This window comes from Cherax quadricarinatus, chromosome 5 (genome assembly GCF_038502225.1).
Source record: "Cherax quadricarinatus isolate ZL_2023a chromosome 5, ASM3850222v1, whole genome shotgun sequence".
In the NCBI taxonomy this organism is placed as follows: domain Eukaryota; kingdom Metazoa; phylum Arthropoda; class Malacostraca; order Decapoda; family Parastacidae; genus Cherax; species Cherax quadricarinatus.
The window spans coordinates 55326360-55348859 of record NC_091296.1 but is presented as its reverse complement, the minus strand read 5'-3'; the positions used below and the strand labels follow the sequence as shown (position 1 = coordinate 55348859).

Sequence of the window (22500 nt, the reverse complement as noted above, 5' to 3'; positions counted from 1 at the left end):
ATGTGTCCTGTTTAGGTTGGTGAGGAGAAGTTTGAGTTGTGGGGTTTATATTTGCGTGTATTGTACTGTGTATGTAGTAGGGACATGGATAAGTATGGATGTTCTTAATGGTGAGCAGATTCAGACTTTTGAAAATTGGTGGAGTATGATGGCAGGAGTGGGAATTTGTTATCATTGTTACTGCTGCCTTTTGCTGGGTTATTAGGGGTTTTAGGTGATTGGATGTTGTTGATTCCCATGCACAAATTCCATATGTAAGATAAGGGTATATGAGTGAATGGTATAGTGCATGGAAAGCTGATTGTGGAACGTAGTACCTTATCTTTGATAGTATGCCTACAGTCTTGGAGATTTCCTTGGTGATTTGTTGTATGTGTGTCCGGAACTTAAGGCTACTGTCAAGGTGGATACCTAGGAATTTTCCCTCTGTGAGTCTTGTGACTGATGATCCATTTAGCGTTATGTTAATTGGATCATTTGCAGCTTTGTTTCCAAACTGAATGAAATAGGTTTTATCAGTGTTCAGGGTAAGTTTGTTAGTCATCATCCAGGCAGATATTTTCTGTAATTCAGCATTGACTGTGTTTGCTAGTATGACTGTGTTTGGGTGGGAAAAGACATATGTAGTGTCATCTGCAAATAATATGGGTTTGAGTAGCTGTGATGCATTCAGTAGATCATTGATGTAGATGAGAAATAGGAGTGGTCCAAGGATGCTTCCTTGTGGGACTCCTACTGTGATTGGTTGGGTGGAAGAGTTTGCATCATTTGCATAAGATAAGATTTCGTTCGGATTTTTAACCCCGGAGGGTTAGCCACGCAGGATAACCCAAGAAAGTCAGTGCGTCATCTAGGACTGTCTAACTTATTTCCATTGGGGTCCTTAATCTTGTCCTCCAGGATGCGACCCACACCAGTCGACTAACACCCAGGTACCTATTTGCTGCTAGGTGAACAGGACAACAGGTGTAAGGAAACATGTCGAAATGTTTCCACCTGCCGGGAATCGAACCCGGGCCCTCCGTGTGTGTGAAGCGGGAGCTTTAGCCACCAGGCCACCGGGCCACATATTGAGTTCTGTTATTAAGGTATGACTTTAGGTAGTTGAGGGAGTGGCCTCTGATACCATAGAGCATTAATTTGGAGTACAGCAGTTCGTGGTCGACTGTATCGAAAGCTTTACGGAAATCAATGAAAATGCCCAGCGGGACTTCTTTCTTTTCAATTGCGGTACATATTAGTTCTAGCATGTGTATGATAGCATCATTTCTGCTTTTATTATTCCTGAATCCAAACTGACAAGGGTTTAATATGTTGTGTGAAACGAGGTAGGAATAGATCTGTCTATGAATTAATTTTTCAAAGATTTTAGAGAGCAGTGGTAAGTTAGATATTGGTCTAGAGTCATTCAAGTCAGCCTGGTCACCTCCTTTATGGATTGGAGTGACCCTCGCTATTTTGAGGATTATTGGGAAGGTAGATGATTCAATGAATTTGTTAAAGAGCATTGCAATAATTGGTGACAATACTTGAGGAGCTTTTTTGTACAAAAAAGCAGGCAAGTTATTTATGTCTCCTGCCTTGTTTTTAAGGGTGTTTATGATGAGCGTAACTTCAATGGGGTTGGTTGGAGCTAGGAACAGCATATTTGGGTAGGTACCTATGAGGTAGTCTGATGGACGGTGTTTGTGCTTGGTATTTTGTTTGCTAGATTTTTTCCTGTGGTGGAGAAGAAAACATTAAGTCTCTTTGCTGTTTCGGTTGGAGTGAGTAGGGGTTCATCTGATTTTGTTAGTTTGATTGCTTTGTTTTTGGATAACTTTTTAGTTCCAAGAATTTCAGATAGAGTTTTCTAGGTTTTTTTTCATATCACGTTTGATGTTATGTAATCTATTTTCATAATACAATTTTTTTGACTTTCTTATCAGGCTGGTAAGTGCTGACGAGTAACTTTTAAATTGTTCTCTAGTTATTTGACCCATTCTATACTGTTTTTCATATTTATGCTTTGTGTTAATGGATTTGAGGATGCTTGGTGTTAGCCAGGGATTATTCAGTCTCTTTGCTGTGATCTGTTTAGTTTATCTGGGGCAATGTCTGTTATAGAGGCATTGGGCTTTTTTTAGAAATTATTTATATATTCATTCATATCTGTATATGTTTCGAGCTCATTTTGCTAATCGATGTTATTCATAGCTGCTATAAAGTTGTTAACTGCTGTCTTGTTATGTAGTCTGAAGGTTACTTAGTAATGTCTTGTGGCAGTTTGCCCAGATTTGTTATGAGAAAGGTTGGGTAGTGGTCTGTAGTGTTGTCTGTGATTATGCCTGATTTTAAAGGGGATATGGTATTTGTCCAGATGTGGTGTATTAAGGAGATGCTTGTCTCAGAGATTCTTGTAGGTTTAGATATTGCTGGTAGAAACAGGCAGTGACTCATTGTGTTTGTGAATTCGGTTACTTGTGGGTCCTGGTCATGCAGTATGTTTATGTTGAAATCTCCTGTTAGTAGTAGGTGGTCTTTATTCATGTGTGCATCAGTAATCTTGTTTCCTAGTTTTTCACTAAAGTGATAAATGTTTGACTGTGGTACTCTGCAGATGTTTATAATTGTGAGGGGTTTTTGCAGGTCTTTTGATTTAAATTTGGCTACGATATATTCTCCATGTTCGTCCCTTCTGTTCGTCCTTCCATGTTCGTCCCTTCTGTCTCTATGACGCCGACCAGAATAAAGACACTAACAGGTACACAAATAAAGATAGAGAAAAAACGACAGGCAGAGTTAGTGGCTTTCTTTGTACTTGACAATACAGTGGACCCCCGGTTAACGATATTTTTTCATTCCAGAAGTATGTTCAGGTGCCAGTACTGACCGAACTTGTTCCCATAAGGAATATTGTGAAGCAGATTAGTCCATTTCAGGCCCCCAAACATACACGTACAAACGCACTTACATAAATACACTTACATAATTTGTCGCATTGGGAGGTGATCGTTAAGTGGGGTTCCACTGTATTCTATAACATGTAAATCACACATTGTGATTAATATTGTGGAACCCTGTTACAGCTTCAAGGGCCCCGGGGTACTGGTGTGCAGCATAGACAATATGCCCATACAGCTGCCCAAGGAAGCCACGGATTTGTTCGGGTCGCTGCTGCTGCCTCACATGTACGACATCTTGAAGTCTGATGCCTCCAAGCCCTTCGAAGAGCAGTCATTCACTCACGAAGTGCATGGGGTTAGTTTTTTGATGTTCAGTTGTGAAGTTCATGGGATCAGTCTCTTGATGTTCAGTTATTAAATTCGTGTAAGTCTGACTGACCTTGGCTACAAGACTGTAGGTCTGAGTGACCTTGGCTACAAGATTGACTATAAGTTTGAGTGACCTTACCTTGAGTTTTCCTGGAGAGGGTTTCAGAGGTCAACACCCCTGTGGCCAGGTCTGAGACCAGGCCTCATGGTGGATCATTGTCTGATCAGCCAGGCTGTTACTGCTGGCTGCACACAAGCTGACATACGAACCACAGCCCGGTTAGTCAGGTACTGACTTTAGGTGCCTGTCCAGTGCCTTCTTGAAGACAGCCAAGGGTCTATTGGTAATCCCCCTTACGTATGCTGGGAGGCAATTGAACAGTCTTGGGCCCCCGGACACTTGTTGTGTTGTCTCTCAGTGTACTCGTGGCACCCCTGCTTTTCATCGGAGGAATGTTACCTCTCCTGCAAATTCTTTTGCTTTCATATGGAGTGATTTTTGTGTGCAGGTTTGGTACCAATCCCTCCAGGACCTTCCAAGTGTATATTATCATGTATCTCTCTCTCTCCTGTGTTTGAGGGAATACAGACCAAGGACCTTCAACCATTCCCAGTAGTTTAGGTGACTTATCGCACTTGTGTGTGCCGTGAAAGTTCTTTGTACGCTCTCCAGGTCAGCAATGTCGCCAGCCTTGAAGGGGGCAGTTGGTGTACAGCAGTATTCCAGGGTAAAGAGAACAAGTGGTTTAAAGAGAATCATCATGGGTTTGGTGTCCTTAGTTTTGAAGGTTCTCATTATCCATCCTATCACTTTCCTAGCTGATACGGTAGATACATTGTTGTGGCCTTTAAAGTTAAGATCCTCTGACATTAATTCTCCCAGGTCCTTCACATTACTTTTTTGCTCTATTGTATGGTTAGAATATGCTGCTATGTATGATAATGTATGTAGCTATGTGTACCTGTAACTGAATAAACTTACTTCTGAGAAAGGTGCTAGACAAGAGTAAAGCAGCAGCAGGTCACTCTGGGTCACAACTTGTAAACAGCAGGTCACTGGGTCACAACTGGAAAAAAGCAGCAGGTCACACTGGGTGATATCTAGCAAGCAACAGCAGGTTACACTGGATCACAACTAGTGCAGCCAGCAGTAGCAGCCTGTTTCATCAGGCTCTGATCCACCAGGAGGTCTGGTCACAGACCGGGCCGTGGGGGCGTTGACCCCCGGAACTCTCTCCAGGTAAACTCCAGGTAGTAAGCAGCAGGTTGCAGTGGGTCACAACTAGCAATCAACAGCAGGTCATACTGGGTGACAACTAGCAAGCAGCAGTAGGTTTACCTGGGTCACAGTAAGTAACCAGCATGTCACACTTGGTCACAACTAGCAAGCAGCAGTAGGTTTATCTGGGTCACAACTAGTAAGCAGCAGCAGGTCACACTGGGTCATAACTAGCAAGCAGCAGCAGGTCAATCTGGGTCATAACTAGGAAGCTGTGCATAACAAGGGACTTTCCATGGAATGTACTTTAGAAAAAATGAACTGTACTCCTGAAATAGACTGTACTCCTGAAATAGACTGTACTCCTGAAATAGACTGTACCACTGAAATAGACTGTTCAACTGAAATAGACTGTATTCCTGAAATATCACTTTGAACCTCTTATCCATTGTTGACAGGAATATAATTGAACCATTGTTTTTCACAATAAGCATTTTAGACTATATGAATATATCCTTTGTCTTATACAAATTTAATTCACTTATAATTAACCCTTTATCGTGTTTGGCCGGAAAAATTCAGTATTAATTACGTGTTTTGGGGGCGTGTCATACTCCGTGCCCCGCGCGGCCAGCTTCCTGTTCTTTAGTTCCAACCAATCACAAGCCTTCCCTGAGTCTCTTCAGCTAAGTACAGTTCGCTTCTGCCGCCTTCCCATTGGTTGAGAGATCAAAATATAAACACTGGTGGCTTGGCTCCGCCCACACACGCATTTTTCCCTCCACCCTTACTAATCTACTCTTGGATTATACATTCTACAATGTCGGTAAGTACTGATTGTTGTGTTTAGTGCTTACATGAATAGTTTAGGCATATTTTGATATATACCTAAAGTCCGTGTGAAGCATAATATGAGTGTAGCATGCAGTTGAAAAAAGTGCAAACATTTTATACCGAATTATTTCGGTCTTGCACGAGTTTCCGGGAATGTCCAATTTTAGTCAAATAAATATTTATAAAAAAATTTCAATTGCATATATGAACTCTGTAGTGGTCTGGATCTATACAGGAGGTTTCTATTGTCCTTCCAGATCAATGAGAAGTTGTTTTATGGGGAGCAGTCCACCAGCAGGTCGAGGTATGTCTGCGTTTCTGAAGAGAGTGACTCAGAAGCAGAGGTAGATGAACCAGAATTGCTGGATAGTGGTGATGAATACTTGCCACCGGATGCACAGGTGTCAAGTGATGATGAGGAGGAAGAAAGGCCAGCCAAAAAACAGAAATTAGTGAAGAAAAAGTAAGGTATTACGATTGCAACTATTGCAGCCACTCGAAGAAATTGGTCACATCCTCATTCCAATGTTCTGTATGCAAAGTAAATCTGGATAAAGAGTGATAGAAATTGCTTCAGCGACTACCATACCATCAATTAGCAATATAGAATAATTGGTCATCCAAATGAATCTCAGGAATATAGGGATTGAAAGTTGCATCCCTTTGCAATTTGTCATTGTTGAGATTTGCTTCCTTTTTATATTTTTGTAACAATTAAAAAATGTTTTGATTCAAGTTCCATTTATGTTTTTTATATTGTCTGTTTGTATATTAAATTTAAAAAATTGTTTTGGTGTGTTTTATTAACAATTGCAAGTTTTGCAACATAAAATTTTTTAATCCCTTTGTCGGGCGCAGCCGGATATTTTCGGTCTCCGGAGATTAGCAATTGCTCGAAAACTAACCATCAGAAATCAATTTATATGGGATCATTGAACTTGTATTGAGTTACTCTATCCACCATAGGGAGTTCAGTTCGAATTTCAAATTTTCGGACCCCTTGCGCGATGAAGGGTTAATAATCTACTGTTTAACTGTGAAATAATTACTGTCCTACTGTACAACTATGATAAAATCCTTAGTATTAAGTAGTCTGTAAGCCAATAATGTTAAGTTGGCCCATAATACCTAGGCATAATCAAGGTTATCTTTGCATTGCAACCCACTATTGTAAATATAAAATCTCAATGTACTGTTTGCAAAGACATAAAATAAATAAATAAATAAATAAAAATAGACTGTACTCCTGAAGTAGACTTTACCACTGAAATAGACTGTACTCCTGAAATAGACTGTACTCCTGAAGTAGACTGTACTCTTGAAATAGACTGTACTCCTGAAATAGACTACTCCTGAAATAGACTGTACTCCTGAAATAGACTACTCCTGAAATAGACTGTACTCCTGAAATAGACTACTCCTGAAATAGACTACTCCTGAAATAGACTACTCCTGAAATAGACTGTACTACCAGGATCATTCTCTACAACCTGTATTCCTTTAAAATATTATTATTATTATTGTAATTATTATTGTAACTGGTATTATTTAATCTGATTATTAATGTACATTTTAGTTTTCAGCTGAAACTGAGTCAGTTGAGTGCAGCAAGCAAAATTAGTCTCTGTGACTAATATTTCATAATGCTAAAGTTCCCGCTTCACACACGGAGGGCCCGGGTTCGATTCCCGGCGGGTGGAAACATTTTGACACGTTTCCTTATACGTGTTGTCCTGTTCACCTAGCAGCAAATAGGTACCTGGGTGTTAGTCGACTGGTGTGGGTCACATCCTGGAGGACAAGATTGAGGACCCCAATGGAAATAAGTTACAATCCTCGATGATGCACTGACTTTCTTGGGTTATCTTGGGTGGCTAACCCTCCGGAGTTAAAAATCTGAACGAAATCTTATCTCTTATCTTATAATGTTTGTGTATATATGTGTAATATTGATGGTTATAATGTTTATTTGTGTATATATGTGTAATGTTGATGGTTATAATGTTCCAGGTGTGGTAATTGCTGTGCCTGGCTGTGTCTACTACAACATTGATCAACACAGCACCATTGACCAGTCTGAGGAGTGCTGTGCCAGGCTGTGTCTGCTGCAACAGTGATCAACACAGCAACACTGACCAGTCTGAGGAGTGGAAACAGCCATTCTAGTAACATTTAGTGTTATACCTGGAGAGGGTTACTCCTGGTATGTGGAGATGCAGCAGCTGGTGACGTCGTCAGAGGTGGGTGGGGCCCACCTGTAAGGTATTTCCAGGTTACAAGTCCACTGAAGTTTGGTTATTGAAGTAGATAGTAATTATATTTGGTGGGAAGGTGGTGGGAAAAGTATAGGAAAGATTGTAAAGAATTTATATCAAAAATAGCTTAGTGGGAAGTATTAGTTATCTCCCGGCCAGAGATGAAACCTCTGGCCAGGAAATAATGGGGAATGTATTCTATAGGTTACCTTGAATGGGGTTTACCTGGAGTTTACCTGGAGAGGGTTTTGGGGGTCAACGCCCCCACGGCCTGGTCTGAGACCAGGCCTCATGGTGGATCACGGTCTGATCAACCAGGCTGTTACTGCTGGCTGCATGCAAGCTGATGTACAAACCACAGCCCAGTTGGTCAGGTACTGACTTAGAGATAAAAATTGGAGAAATGGGTTGTAAAGCTTAGAAATGAAGACTGATTAGATTATAAGAAGTTTTAGTTAGTGTAATATCTTTATTATGCAGCTGATACCCATCCTGCAAGACTGTAGGACTCAGAGATGAAATGTGTGATATATCATGGCTCAGTTAGTTGGCTGCCTTCTAGCATACATCAGGGGGATTACCAATAGACTCCTAGCTGTCTTCAGGAAGGCGCTGGACAGGCAGTATGGTGGGAAGCAGTTGAGCAGTGAACAGTCTTGGGCCCCTGATATTTATTGTGTTGTCTCTTAACATGCTAGTGACACCCCTGCTTTTCATTGGGGGGATGTTGCATCGTCTGCCGAGGCCTTTGCTTTCGTAGGGAATGATTTTCGTGTGCAAGTTTGGTACTAATTCCTCTAGGATTTTCCAAGTGTATATAATCATGTATCTCTCTTGCCTGCATTCTGTGGAGTACAGGTTTAGGAACTGTACATTTTCTAGGTCAGCAATTTCACCTGCCTTGAAAGGAGCTGTTAGTGTGCAGCAATATTCCAGCCTACATAGAACAAGTGACCTGAAGAGTGTCATCATGGGCTTGGCATCCCTAGTTTTCAAGGTTCTCATTATCCATCCTGTCATTTTTCTAGCAGATGCGATTGATAGTGTTATGGCCCTTGAAAATGAGATCCTCTGACATGATCACCTTAGTTTCTCGTTCTGTTGTGGAATTTGTTTTATACTCCGATGTAGCGTTAATTTCCTCACATTTTCCATATCAGAGTAATTGAAATTTCTCATCATTTAACTTTATATTGTTTTCTGCAGCCCATTTAAAGATTTGGTTGATGTCTACCTGGAGTCTTACAGTGTCTTCAATGGAGGTCACTGTCATGCAAATTCAGGTGTCATCTGCAAAGGAAGAGATGGTGCTGCTGTATGATAATTTATGTATTTATGTGTACCTGAATGAACTTAGTAATCATTTTAGTAAACAAATATATTTAGGTACAGGTATGCATTATCATACATAGTTTAAATTACCTAGGATAACCGAAAGTTAGAGTGACTTAGTTCAATTTTAATTATCCCAAAATACATTACATACCAGTGGCTGCCTTTTGTGTTTACCAGTGCTTTATTACCTAGCCTGTGGGTGCACCCCACACACAACCTGTGGGTGTATCCCATACCCAGCCTGTGGGTGCACCCCATACCCAGCCTGTGGGTGCACCCCATACCCAGCCTGTGGGTGCACCCCATACCCAGCCTGTGGGGGCACCCCATACCCAGCATGTGGGGCACCCCATACCCAGCCTGTGGGGGCACCCCATACCCAGCCTGTGGGGGCACCCCATACTCAGCCTGTGGGGGCACCCCATTCCCAGCCTGTGGGTGCACCCCATACCCAGCCTGTGGGTGCATCCCATACCCAGCCTTTGGGAGCACCCCATACCCAGCCTTTGGGTGCACCCCATACCCAGCCTGTGGAGGCACCCCATACCCAGCCTGTGGGGGCACCCCATACCCAGCCTGTGGGGCACCCCACAAGCTGGGTATGGGGTGCCCCATTTCGCTCTCCAGGAGCTTTATCAAGCCGTACACACACACAGCTTGATAAAATTCCTGGAGAGCAAAACGTTGCCACAATAAAATGTCACATTAGTTGCACTTGTGTCCTTTTACCTAACATATTGTTGGTAATTCTACCAACATTAATACAAAACTATGTAAATATACTGTACCTACATTATCATTATAACTGGTAATTATACTTACGTGTACCTGTACCTAAATAAACTTACACACTGTGCTGGCATGCAGGTACACATTAAAATCACTAAGAATGTCTTATTAGTTTTGAAGATGCCATAATAATAATAATAATAATAATAATAATAATAATAATAATAACACTAATAATCACTGCAATGGATCAGGGAATACCTGACAGGGAGGCAACAACGAGTCATGGTACGAGAAGAGGTATCACAATGGGTGCCCGTGACGAGCAGGGTCCCACAGGGGTCAGTTCTAGGACCAGTGCTATTTTTGATATATGTGAATGACATGATGGAAGGGATAGACTCTGAAGTGTCCCTATTCGCAGATGATGTGAAGTTGATGAGAAGAATTAAATCTGATGAGGATGCGGCAGGACTGCAAAGAAACCTGGACAGGCTGGACACGTGGTCCAGAAACTGGCTTCTCGAATTCAACCCTGCCAAATGCAAAGTCATGAAGATTGGGGAAGGGCAAAGAAGACCGCAGACAGAGTATAGGCTAGATGGACAAAGACTACAGACCTCACTCAGGGAGAAAGATCTTGGGGCGACCATAACACCGAGCATGCCACCAGAGGCACACATCAACCAGATAACTGCTACAGCTTATGGGCGTCTGGCAAACCTGAGAATAGTGTTCCGATACCTTAATAAGGAATCGTTAAGACACTGTACACTGTGTATGTTAGGCCCATACTGGAGTATACAGCACCAGTCTGGAACCCACACCTGGTCAAGCACATCAAGAAGTTAGAGAAAGTACAAAGGTTTGCAACAAGGCTAGTTCCAGAGCTCAGGGGAATGTCGTACGATGAAAGGTTGAGGGAAATCGGACTGACGACACTGGAGGACAGAAGGGTCAGGGGAGACATGATAATGACTTACAAGATACTGCGGGGAATAGACAAGGTGGACAGAGACAGGATGTTCCAGATAGGGGACACACAAACAAGGGGTCACAATTGGAAGCTGAAGACTCAGACGAGTCACAGGGATGTTAGGAAGTATTTCTTCAGTCATAAAGTTGTCAGGAAGTGGAAGAGCCTAGCAAGTGACGTAGTGGAGGCAGGAACCATACATAGTTTTAAGAAGAGGTATGACAAAGCTCAGGAAGCAGAGAGAGAGAGGACCTAGTAGCGATCAGTGAAGAGGCGGGGCCAGGAGCTGAGTCTCGACCCCTGCAACCACAATTAGGTGAGTACAATTAGGTGAGGCGCATTAAATATCATAAATAACTAACTAATTAGTTATTAGTTTGTAGTGATATATTGAAAAGATTAGCCGAAGGTATGCTAAGTTCCTCTTTACATTCCTTTACAACCCTTGCAAATAGTTCATAATGGCCTGGGGATCTGTTAAGCTTTAATTTCTCTATTTGTCTGAGGACCATGTCACTAGTTACCCTAATTGTGCATAGTTTATTATCATCCTTTTCTACATAATTTATTATTTCTATAATTTTGCTAGTATCTTCTTGAATAAAAACTGAGAGGAAGTAGGTATTGAAAAGTTCACACATTTCCTTATCACTGTCAGTGATCTGACCTGAGTTACTTTTAAGTGGGCCAATGTTGTCCCTAATCTATCTTCTGTATACCTGAAAGAACCCTTTTGGGTTAGTCTTCAAATCCCTCCCAACTTTAACCTCATAATCCCTTTTTGCTTTTCTTATTCCTTTTCCTATTTCTCATTTTAATTGAATACATTGATTTCTTAACTGCCCTTTCCCTCTTTTGATATGTCTATATATGCCTCTCTATTGACCAATGAGATGTTTTAATCTATTGTTTATTCTATTGGGATCATTGTTGTTAGATCTAATTTCCCTACTGGGGACAAAAGTCGTCTGGGCAGCCAGCACTATGCTCTGAAATATGTCATATTGGCAACCAACTCTACCTACCTGACACATAGTAAGGTCGTCCCAATTTAGCCCACCCAGGTAATTTGTCAGACCCATGAAGTTGGCCAAGCAGAAATCTGGGACAGCGACTTGATTGCAGTTATCTGGATAATATTGGGGTAGAGCCCTACCGCAATATTTGTGTTATACAGTATTGTAGAAGCATAGGGATTGAGTTGGATATGGGAATCTATGACCTAAAATCATTAATAACTTGAAAGTTGCTGTGCAAACAATTACCCATTCTAGTGGCAGACAACACACTTCCCCCAAACTTGAACTTGTTAAATAAATAAAATATGCACTCATACTACTGTGCCTACAGTATATAGGACATTATTTTTCAATATAAGCCTTTCTGTGAACTTTTTCCTTTTAATAGTTATGCAACAAGACACAAAAAAGCTGACATCACCCCCCATGTCCAACTCATCCTGTGTGAAAATTCAATGCTCATAAATGGCCTTAAGATCTGGAACTCCATCTGAAGCATTGAAAGGTTCCCTGTCTGACACCCATTTCAAAGCTGTTAAAAACACCATCTCCTTAGCATAATTGAGACAGCAATCTGTTATGTCTAACAAAACCAGCTTTCATCCAGTTCTGTCCCTGTTCTTCCTTCAACACCCATACGTAATTGGTAACATATATTGTCCTATTTAATTATATTGTAATCTAAAGTAACTTACTGTATCTTCAACATTTCTATATTCAGTCAGTATAGTACTTCGAAATATGTCTCTTTTGTGATAGACTATTTGTCATTAGGTGTCTTATTATGTTGCATAAATGTCTCAATTCTTCAAGGTGTCTTATTTTAGTTAATTGCATAAGAATTCTTATTTAATAGTATGTATATTAATTAATATGGCTTACAATTAGCTGGTCAAAATGCATCACATAATTTGTGGCCATCTTTTGTGTCTACGTTTATATTAATTCATGTAAATTACATTAAGTGGTTTAAAGAAAAAAGTAGTATTAGTGTCAAAAATACTAAATATGGTTTGTTGTATTGCCAGACTGTTGAATATTGTGTGTTGTTGTATCAACATGTGAGGACCAAGACTGTTGCAACATGTAACCAAAAATACTGCTGGAACAAGTGTAGAAGCCTTCAAGAGGAAACCGGACAAGTATCTTCACCAGGTGCTGGATCAACCAGGCTGTGATGGAGTGGGTCAGTGGACCACCAGCAGTAATATCCTGGTGTAGCAGGCAAACACCAGATGAGCCTGACCCCTGGCTGGGCTCTGGCAGCAGAAAAACACTCAGAACTCATCAGAGGTTAATGTTAGTTTGTCAATAGTGTGTGTGAGGAGTTTATAATAATAATTTTTTTTTTCAACAAACCAGCTGTATCCCACCAAGGCAGGGTGGCCCAAAAAGAAAAATGAAAGTTTCTCTTTTTAAATTTAGTAATTTATACAGGAGAAGGGGGTTACTAGCCCCTTGCTCCAGGCATTTTAGTCGCCTCTTACAACACGAATGGCTTACAGAGGAAGAATTCTGTTCCACTTTCCCATGGAGATAAGAGGAAATAAACAAGAACAAGAACTAGAAAGAAAATAGAAGAAAACTCAGAGGAGTGTGTATATATATGCTTGTACATGTATGTGTAGTGTGACCTAAGTGTAAGTAGAAGTAGCAAGATGTACCTGAAATCTTGCATGTTTACGAAACAGGAAAAAGGATACCAGCAATCCTACCATCATGTAAAACAATTACAGGCTTTCGTTTTACACTCACTTGGCAGGACAGTACGTACTTTGTTAAGAGCTTGCAATGTTAATGAAAGAAAACAATGGGAAATTTTTTGGGAAACAATCAGTTACTGTACATGTTGTCAAAACATGACAGCAAGCAGAGAGATTCAGGCACTTGCCTATCTGGACAGTAATATTTCAGGAATGTGGAGTGAGTGGTTCTATATTTTTTTTTTATAGCACCGCGGCCATCTCGCACCGAGGGAAGGTGATCTGAAAATGAAATGAAAGTTTTTCTTTTTACATTGACAAATAATTGTATTACAGTATATAAAGCCTTGCTGTTGGCAGAGCTGGATTAAGATTTTGTAGGCCCCTGGGCTACAGGTAATGTGAGGCCCCTGGGCTACAGGTACTATGAAGCCCCTGGGCTACAGGTACTGAGAGACCCCTGGGCTACAGTTGATGTAACATACTATAATTATGAACTATAATTATAATTAGTGTATACTATAATTATAAACGTACTATAATTATAAACTTACAGCAGTAACTGTGAACACTTTTCACTTAATCTCTGGAGGCCTTTCTGCTGGCAGAGGCCCCTGGGCTGCAGCCCCTAAAACACATGCCTTAATCCGGCCCTGGCTGTTGGAGTGTGAGCAAGGTAACACTTATGAAAGGGTTCAGGAAAACTGGTTAGCTGGACTTAGAGACCTGGAGGTGGGAAGTAAAATGCCTGCACTCTGAAGGAGGGGTGGGGATATTTGCAGTATTGGAGTGCCTCTGGCAAGACAGTGATGGAGTAAGTGACGGTGAAAGTTTTTTTTTTTTTTGTCACCATATCTCGGTGGGAAACGGCTGGTGTATTAGAAAAATAATATAGAAAGGTGTTGTGTAAGAGAAAGAGAAGTTACTGTGCCATCAATAATGTGAAAATGACACTTATCATAGAGCATTAAGCATGTTCCAATTTGATAATGCTGCAGTGATTAATGTGGTAATGATATTTCAGGAGATGACAGGTTCAAGATTGTCACGTGGATGGATCACAGAGCAAAGGAACAAGCCGACTTCATTAATTCTCAGGAACATTAGTACGTATCGTGAAGGAGGAATTTCTGGATATACATTATTGTTTACCTGGAGTTTACCTGGAGAGAGTTCCGGGGGTCAACGCCCCCGCGGCCCGGTCTGTGACCAGGCCTCCTGGTGGATCAGAGCCTGATCAACCAGGCTGTTGCTGCTGGCTGCACGCAAACCAACGTACGAGCCACAGCCCGGCTGATCCGGAACTGACTTTAGGTGCTTGTCCAGTGCCAGCTTGAAGACTGCCAGGGGTCTGTTGGTAATCCCCCTTATGTGTGCTGGGAGGCAGTTGAACAGTCTTGGGCCCCTGACACTTATTGTATGGTCTCTTAATGTGCTAGTGACACCCCTGCTTTTCATTGGGGGGATGGTGCATCGTCTGCCAAGTCTTTTGCTTTCGTAGTGAGTGATTTTCGTGTGCAAGTTCGGTACTAGTCCCTCTAGGATTTTCCAGGTGTATATAATCATGTATCTCTCCCTCCTGCGTTCCAGGGAATACAGGTTTAGGAACCTCAAGCGCTCCCAATAATTGAGGTGTTTTATCTCCGTTATGCGCGCCGTGAAAGTTCTCTGTACATTTTCTAGGTCGGCAATTTCACCTGCCTTGAAAGGTGCTGTTAGTGTGCAGCAATATTCCAGCCTAGATAGAACAAGTGACCTGAAGAGTGTCATCATGGGCTTGGCCTCCCTAGTTTTGAAGGTTCTTATTATCCATCCTGTCATTTTTCTAGCAGATGCGATTGATACAATGTTATGGTCCTTGAAGGTGAGATCCTCCGACATGATCACTCCCAGGTCTTTGACGTTGGTGTTTCGCTCTATTTTGTGGCCAGAATTTGTTTTGTACTCTGATGAAGATTTAATTTCCTCATGTTTACCATATCTGAGTAATTGAAATTTCTCATCGTTGAACTTCATATTGTTTTCTGCAGCCCACTGAAAGATTTGGTTGATGTCCGCCTGGAGCTTTGCAGTATCACAAATGGAAGACACTGTCATGCAGATTCGGGTGTCATCTGCAAAGGAAGACACGGTGCTGTGGCTGACATCCTTGTCTATGTCGGATATGAGGATGAGGAACAAGATGGGAGCGAGTACTGTGCCTTGTGGAACAGAGCTTTTCACCGTAGCTGCCTCGGACTTTACTCTGTTGACGACTACTCTCTGTGTTCTGTTAGTGAGGAAATTATAGATCCATCGACCGACTTTTCCTGTTATTCCTTTAGCACGCATTTTGTGCGCTATTACGCCATGGTCACACTTGTCAAAGGCTTTTGCAAAGTCTGTATATATTACATCTGCATTCTTTTTGTCTTCTAGTGCATTTAGGACCTTGTCATAGTGATCCAATAGTTGAGACAGACAGGTGCTTATACCTGGAGTATACCTGGAAGGTGTTATGGGGGTCAATGCCCCTGCGGCCTGGTCCGTGATCAGGCTGCAAGGGTGGATCATGGCCTGATCAACCAAGCTGCTACTACTGGTAAACTGTCTTATAGTGTGGACTTAAAGGAAATGTTGAATGTTTGATTTATAAATCCTAGATGTATGGCTAAATGTAGTACGGGGTGAACATCAAGTGGAAAAAAAAGTATACTGCCACAACATTATTTGTCTGTAATTGTCTACATTACAAAGAATACTGTAGAAAAGTAGAAAAAATTACATTTTGTATATTTACTAGATATATATATTTTTTCAAGACTGGCCGTCTCCCACCAAGGCAGTGTGACCTGAAAAAGAAGAAACGAAAGTGTTTCTTTTTATGTTTAGTAATTAATGCAGGAAAAGGGGTTACTATCCCTATGCTCTTGGCATTTTAGTTGCCTCTTACAAAATGCATGGATTTTATTATTTATAGTATTTACATAAGAATGTTTTTTCAGTGTGCTGAAATACGTGGGAGGTAAAGTGTTGCTGGAAATGCAGACTCCCAAACTTCTTTGGCTCAAGAAGAATATGAAAAACACTTGGGCCAGGGCTGGCCATTTTATAAATTTACCAGATTTCCTGATCTTGAAAGCCACAGGACAGTTTTCAAGGTAAGTTATTTCTCTATGATCTGTTGCCTGTCATGTGAGAGAGTTTAAAGCAAGTATACCTTTGACTGCCTGTATGTTATCTGTTGCTGTGTATGCTTGATTACCTCCTAAGTGTTTAGGGTTTAGGTACTGATGGTTTTAACTCTGGTTATTCACAAATTAATAACTGCAAACACTGGGTATCATTTAATAAATGATAGTGCAAATATGTTTTTAGATTTTTAAATATACTGGCAGGCGAGAAAAAAAGAATGATTCGCTTTAAAGTTATTATTATTATTGTTATGGGGAAGTGCTAAACCCATAGGAAGGCATTGAGGCTTAAATCAGGGAATTGGAGCACAGATCCAATTCCCTAGATCAAGAGCCCCTCACCAGCATCAAGGAACCTCCCTTGAGTAAGGGGTTACTTTAACAGGATGGGGGCGAGTACTGTGCCTTGCAGAACAGAGGTTTTCACTCTAGCTGCCTCAGACTTACTCTGTTTACTATTACTCTTTGTGTACAGTTTAAGGTAATGCTCGCTTTACGGAAGCGGTCTAGAACCTAACCCGCCACATTAGCGAGATATGCCTGTATTTGTGATAGTCACTGCTCTGGTATGTGGTCCTTCGGTATATTAAGAATAATAATAAAAAATATTGGTGATAAGTTATTTTCTTTTTCACCCAAATCATTCTTGAAATGATTTAGATCACTTACTCTTATATGTGCCAGATCACTCAGTGTATGAAGGCTTTGTAGGCTAGCTAGAAACAGTCTAGTTGACTAGGCAGTCAACAAGGAATCCTAACCTCAGACCTGGCTGTGAAAGTAGAAAATAAGAACCCTTGAATGTTTTGAAGCCATTTACATTTGTTGCACTGGTGCATTTGTGCAGTATGTGCAGTACATTTAGATGGAGTGTCCTTAACCCTTAAATGGTCCAAACGTATATAGTATACGTTTTTTCAACATCTGAAAGTATGTAAAAAAATGTAGATCTTTTTTGTTTTACATTTGAAAACGTGTAAAAAAATTTTTTATCTACATTTTTTTTTTGTTATATTTGAAGATATGTAAAAAAAAGTAGATCTACTTTTGTAGCACTACGAATTTGAACGTCGATCTGTTTGGACCGTTTAAGGGTTAATATACTAAATTCTGGCATCTTTATTTTCAATTTTTTTTTATTCTTTGCTTTGCTCACTTTTTGTCCTCTCCAAAAGTATCCTGAATGTGGATGCCCTCTTAAGTTTTTTCGAGACAGGTCCAATTTTTTTTTTTTTTTTCTCCAACAAGTCGGCCGTCTCCCACCGAGGCAGGGTGACCCAAAAAAGAAAGAAAATCCCCAAAAAGAAAATACTTTCGTCATCATTCAACACTGTCACCACACTCACACATTATCACTGTTTTTGCAGAGGTGCTCAGAATACAACAGTTTAGAAGTATATACGTATAAAGATACACAACATATCCCTCCAAACTGCCAATATCCCAAACCCCTCCTTTAAAGTGCAGGCATTGTACTTCCCATTTCCAGGACTCAAGTCCGACTATATGAAAATAACCAGTTTCCCTGAATCCCTTCACTAAATATTACCCTGCTCACACTCCAACAGATCGTCAGGTCCCAAGTATCATTCGTCTCCATTCACTCCTATCTAACACGCTCATGCACGCTTGCTGGAAGTCCAAGCCCCTCGCCCACAAAACCTCCTTTACCCCCTCTCTCCAACCCTTTCGAGGACGACCCCTACCCCTCCTTCCTTCCCCTATAGATTTATATGCTTTCCATGTCATTCAATGTATCATCTTTAATATCTGTGTTTTAGTCCTACCTTACACTATTTCTTTATTGCCTCATGCCTCCTTCAGGTGGGTAATGGCGAAAGTCAACACGTGGAAATAAAGACATTGGTAGCAAAAAATCCTCTTAATACATTTCTCCCAAGGCTGGACTTTTATGAGCCTTGGGTGAAAATTTGTCAATGTCTGTGTCTGGAGTTTACCTGGAGTGAGTTCCGGGGGTCAACGTCACCGCAGCCTGGTCTGTGACCAGGCCTCCTGGTGGATCAGAGCCTGATCAACCAGGCTGTTACTGCTGGCTGCACGCAATCCAACGCACGAGCCACAGCCCGGCCGGTCAGGTACCGACTTTAGGTGCTTGTCCAGTGCCTGCTTGAAGACAGCCAGGGATCTATTGGTAATCCCCCTTATGTATGCTGGGAGGCAGTTGAACAGTCTCGGGCCCCTGACACTTATTTTATTGTCTCTTAACGTGCTAGTGACACCCCTGCTTTTCATTGGGGGGATGTTGCATTGTCTGCCGAGTCTTCTATGTCTAGTTCTTAAATTGTCTTTAAGCATTAGGATTAATCTGCCTGAAATGCACTGCATGTTAGTGGCTTTCTTTTGTTCCTAATAATATTTTAATAGTCTCCATGGGGAAATGGAACAGAATTCTTCCTCCGTAAGCCATGCGTGTCGTAAGAGGCGACTAAAATGCTGGGAGCAAGGGGATAGTAACCCCTTCTCCTGTATATATTACTAAATTTGAAAGGAGAAACTTTTGTTTTTTCTTTTGGGCCACCCCAACTCGGTTGAATACGGCTGGTACGTTGAAAGAAAGAATATTTTAATAGTGCATGTAAACTACATTATTTCTTTTATACAGTATACAAATAAAGTATTTATTTCTTTATTTATTTTCACTTTGTTTCCTATATCTACAACTTTTCTGGATGTATAGCATCTTCTGCTATGCAGCATTTAAAGTCTCTCTCAGATTTAACACTCGTCATGAATGTTTTTATGATTTTTCTAATTAATTTTTTCTTTTTACAGTTTAAGATCTTTATTTTTGGTTTCCCACAAGGTCACTCTGCTCATTAGTGTGCAAATGGACCTACATGAGTGATGGGCGGACTCAGGGATGGGACAGCGGGTTTTTCAAAACCATTGGGCTGGAAGATTTAGCTGATGATGACTCTCACAAAATTGGTGTGTATCTTCTATGTTTCTTTCAAGAAAAATATATGTCAGTAAAGTAAGAGCATTTAGGAAGGTGAGCCTTTTATCAGACTGATAAAAGGCTCATCCATAAAGATTTGGTCTGCTAAATGCTTTGGTAAAATGAAAGCATTTTAATAATTTTGCACTGACAACATTACTGTTTTTTCTGGTTTTAAGTAAGTTTATTTAGGTACAGGTACACATAAGTACAATTATCATACATAGTAACATGTGTACAAATTACCTAGGATAACCCAAGAAAGTAAAAAATGACTTGTATTTACATTTTGCCCCAGTTATTCCTCCAGCTTTTATATAAATTAGACAAATAGAAATAAGAGAGGACCCTATTTCTCACTCAAAAACAATAGGTTTTTATTTGTATCTGCAAATCATATTTGAAACTTGTTTTATATATTTCAAAACAGTGTCTTGTAAACACTGAAGTTTACATTAAATGTCTGTAAATATCATATACAGTGGTATCTCAGGTTACAAACTTAATTCGTTCCAGAAGGCTGCTCAAGTGCCGATACCGAACGAATTTGTTCCCATAAGGAATAATGTAAATTAGATTAATCCATTTCAAACCCCCAAAAATACACTTCCAAAAATACATTTACATAATTGTTCGAGTTGGGAGCTGTTCGTATGCCAAGGTACCACTGTATACTGTGTATATTTAAGGTGTTTGTATGTTTACCTGTGATATGTAGGATTTTGCTGCGTAGTGAATATAGAAATTATGTACTTATTTAAAACATTTTTTTAATACTCTAGGTGACTCAAAAAATTAAAATGACTTTCTGAATTGTAATATCCCAACCTCTCTTTTGGGAGGAAGGCATTGTCCTTCCCACCGCCTGGACTCGAGTCCTGCTAACTGGTTTCCCTGAATCCGTTCATAAATGTTACCTTGCTCACACTCCAACAGCATGTCAAACTATAAAAACCACTTGTCTCCACTCTGACCTGACATTCTCCCATAAGTCTTTTGGATGCTCAAACCTCTAGCCCTCAAAACCTCATTTACCTCTACAACCCTTCCTGGGACAATTCCTACCCTTCCTCCTTTCGTTTTGGTCATTCCATCTTGCTCCATCCTCTCTAAATATCCACACTATCTCAACAACCCCTCCTAAGCTCTGAATTATACAATTTTGTAACCCCGCACATCTGCTAATTTCTACTTTCCACATTTTCTGCATAATATTCACACTACACCTCAGACAAGACATCTCTACTGCCTTCAGTAGCTGCCTCTTTCCACAGATGCCTCAGCACTTAACCTACCTTTTTTTTCCTTTGTCAATTCTATAGTTCACCTTGTTTAAAAATGAAATGCACCCAGATTGACTTAATTGAGCTAATTGTTTCATCAGGGAAGACAGTGATGACACCTGGGACTAACTGTGGCAAAATCTCTGCAACAGCAGCATTGGAATTGGGACTATCTGACAGCACCTTTGTTGCAACGTCTATTATTGATGCTCATGCAGGAGGCCTGGCTCTGGTGGCTGCTGCGGCAAAAACCAAGCAAGATCTCATTGGTAGACTAGGTAAAAAATTCTATGTCCTAATTTTTATATTGTACATTGTGGTATTATAATAATCATAATCTTTATTTCAGCATGATGCTATGTTTGTACAAAGATGGGTGACATTTAAGTGTGCAGAAAGCCACTTGGTATGCATAGCATTTTGGGTAAACTTAAACCTATCTTAAGATTATAAAGGCAATAACTAATTGATTGCTTATATACAGTGGACCCCCGGTTAACGATATTTTTTCACTCCAGAAGTATGTTCAGGTGCCAGTACTGACCGAATTTGTTCCCATAAGGAATATTGTGAAGTAGATTAGTCCATTTCAGACCCCCAAACATACACGTACAAACGCACTTACATAAATATACTTACATAATTGGTCGCATTCGGAGGTAATCGTTATGCGGGGGTCCACTGTATATGGTCTCTCCAAAATCTTTTGAAAAGGATTCAAGAGTCATGAAATTCAGGTAAGTTTTATCTAACATTATCCTCATTTAGCTAAACAGTAATTGTAAATGGTACGATGATACAGTAATGCATACAGGAGAAGGGGTGACCAGACCCTTGCTCCTGGCATTTTAGTCGCCTCTACGACATGCACGGCTTACGGAGGAAGAATTCTGTTCCACTTTCCCATGGAGAACAAAAACTGAGCATCAGTATTAATTACTGAATAATTATGCATTTACAAATGTCATTAATTAATATAAAAGTGTACAAGATTACTGTCTTTTTACTTTCTTTGTACAGGAGGGCCCCTTTTGTATGGCTCTTAGGTTCCTGACCCTGTGTGATAAGTGAAAATAGTTGATGGGTGGAAAAGAGCATTTTTTCATTATCCATTGTGGCTCATGTGCCTGATAATGTGTTTACACTATTATATATTAAGTGCTCAAAACAGCTAGGCATAAAATAACAGATAAAAAATAAAATAAATACATATACAGTACATACAGTACTTGCCCTAAATTATGGCACTGGTCACCCTTCCCTTATACAACTGTGTGAGAATAGCAGAAAGTAGTAAAAGCACTGAACATAATGAACAATGACTCAGTCAAAAGCCACTGAAAATGTGGAACACCGAATAGAGGATGCTGTATAAGCAAGTCCCTCCTGTACTGTATTTGGAACTATAATTGTACTTAACTGCATATGAAATCCTACTTAATAGTCTGTCTAATTCTTAAGTAATCTTAAGTAATGCACTCCACAATTTATATTTTGTGTCTAACAATGTTTTATCCCCTGTAAACTACATTATTTTGTGTGAATTTGAATTAATGTAAGAGAAAAACTTAACTTCTAGGTAGTAGGTTGGTAGACAGCAAACGCCCAGGGAGGTACTACCGTCCTGCCAAGTGAATGTAAAACGAAAGCCTGTAATTGTTTTACATGATGGTAGGATTGCTGGTGTCATTTTTCTGTCTCCTAAACATGCAAGATTTCAGGTACATCTTGCTACTGCTACTTACACTTAAGTCACACTAC

General features: G+C 40.4%; 1 protein-coding gene across 5 annotated transcripts in view; it reads left to right on the top strand.

Moving 5' to 3' along the window:
* LOC128696407 (FGGY carbohydrate kinase domain-containing protein-like) overlaps nt 1–21193 on the top strand; it is a 46469-nt gene extending 25276 nt beyond the window's left edge. The window contains exons 2-8 of one of the 5 annotated variants that reach the window (XM_070102196.1): nt 3069–3240; nt 7318–7569; nt 12650–12914; nt 14349–14430; nt 16309–16464; nt 19322–19446; nt 20841–21193. In XM_070102196.1, coding sequence (XP_069958297.1) covers nt 12857–12914; nt 14349–14430; nt 16309–16464; nt 19322–19446; nt 20841–21067 — 648 coding nt within the window. In that variant the 5' untranslated portion in view covers nt 3069–3240; nt 7318–7569; nt 12650–12856 and the 3' untranslated portion in view covers nt 21068–21193. Of the gene's footprint in view, nt 1–3068; nt 3241–7317; nt 7570–11437; nt 12268–12649; nt 12921–14348; nt 14431–16308; nt 16465–19321; nt 19447–20840 lie in introns of those variants that run through there. The other 4 variants (XM_070102183.1, XM_070102178.1, XM_070102205.1 and 1 more) reach the window with 4 other exon arrangements.
* Nucleotides 21194–22500: the final 1307 nt, after the last annotated feature.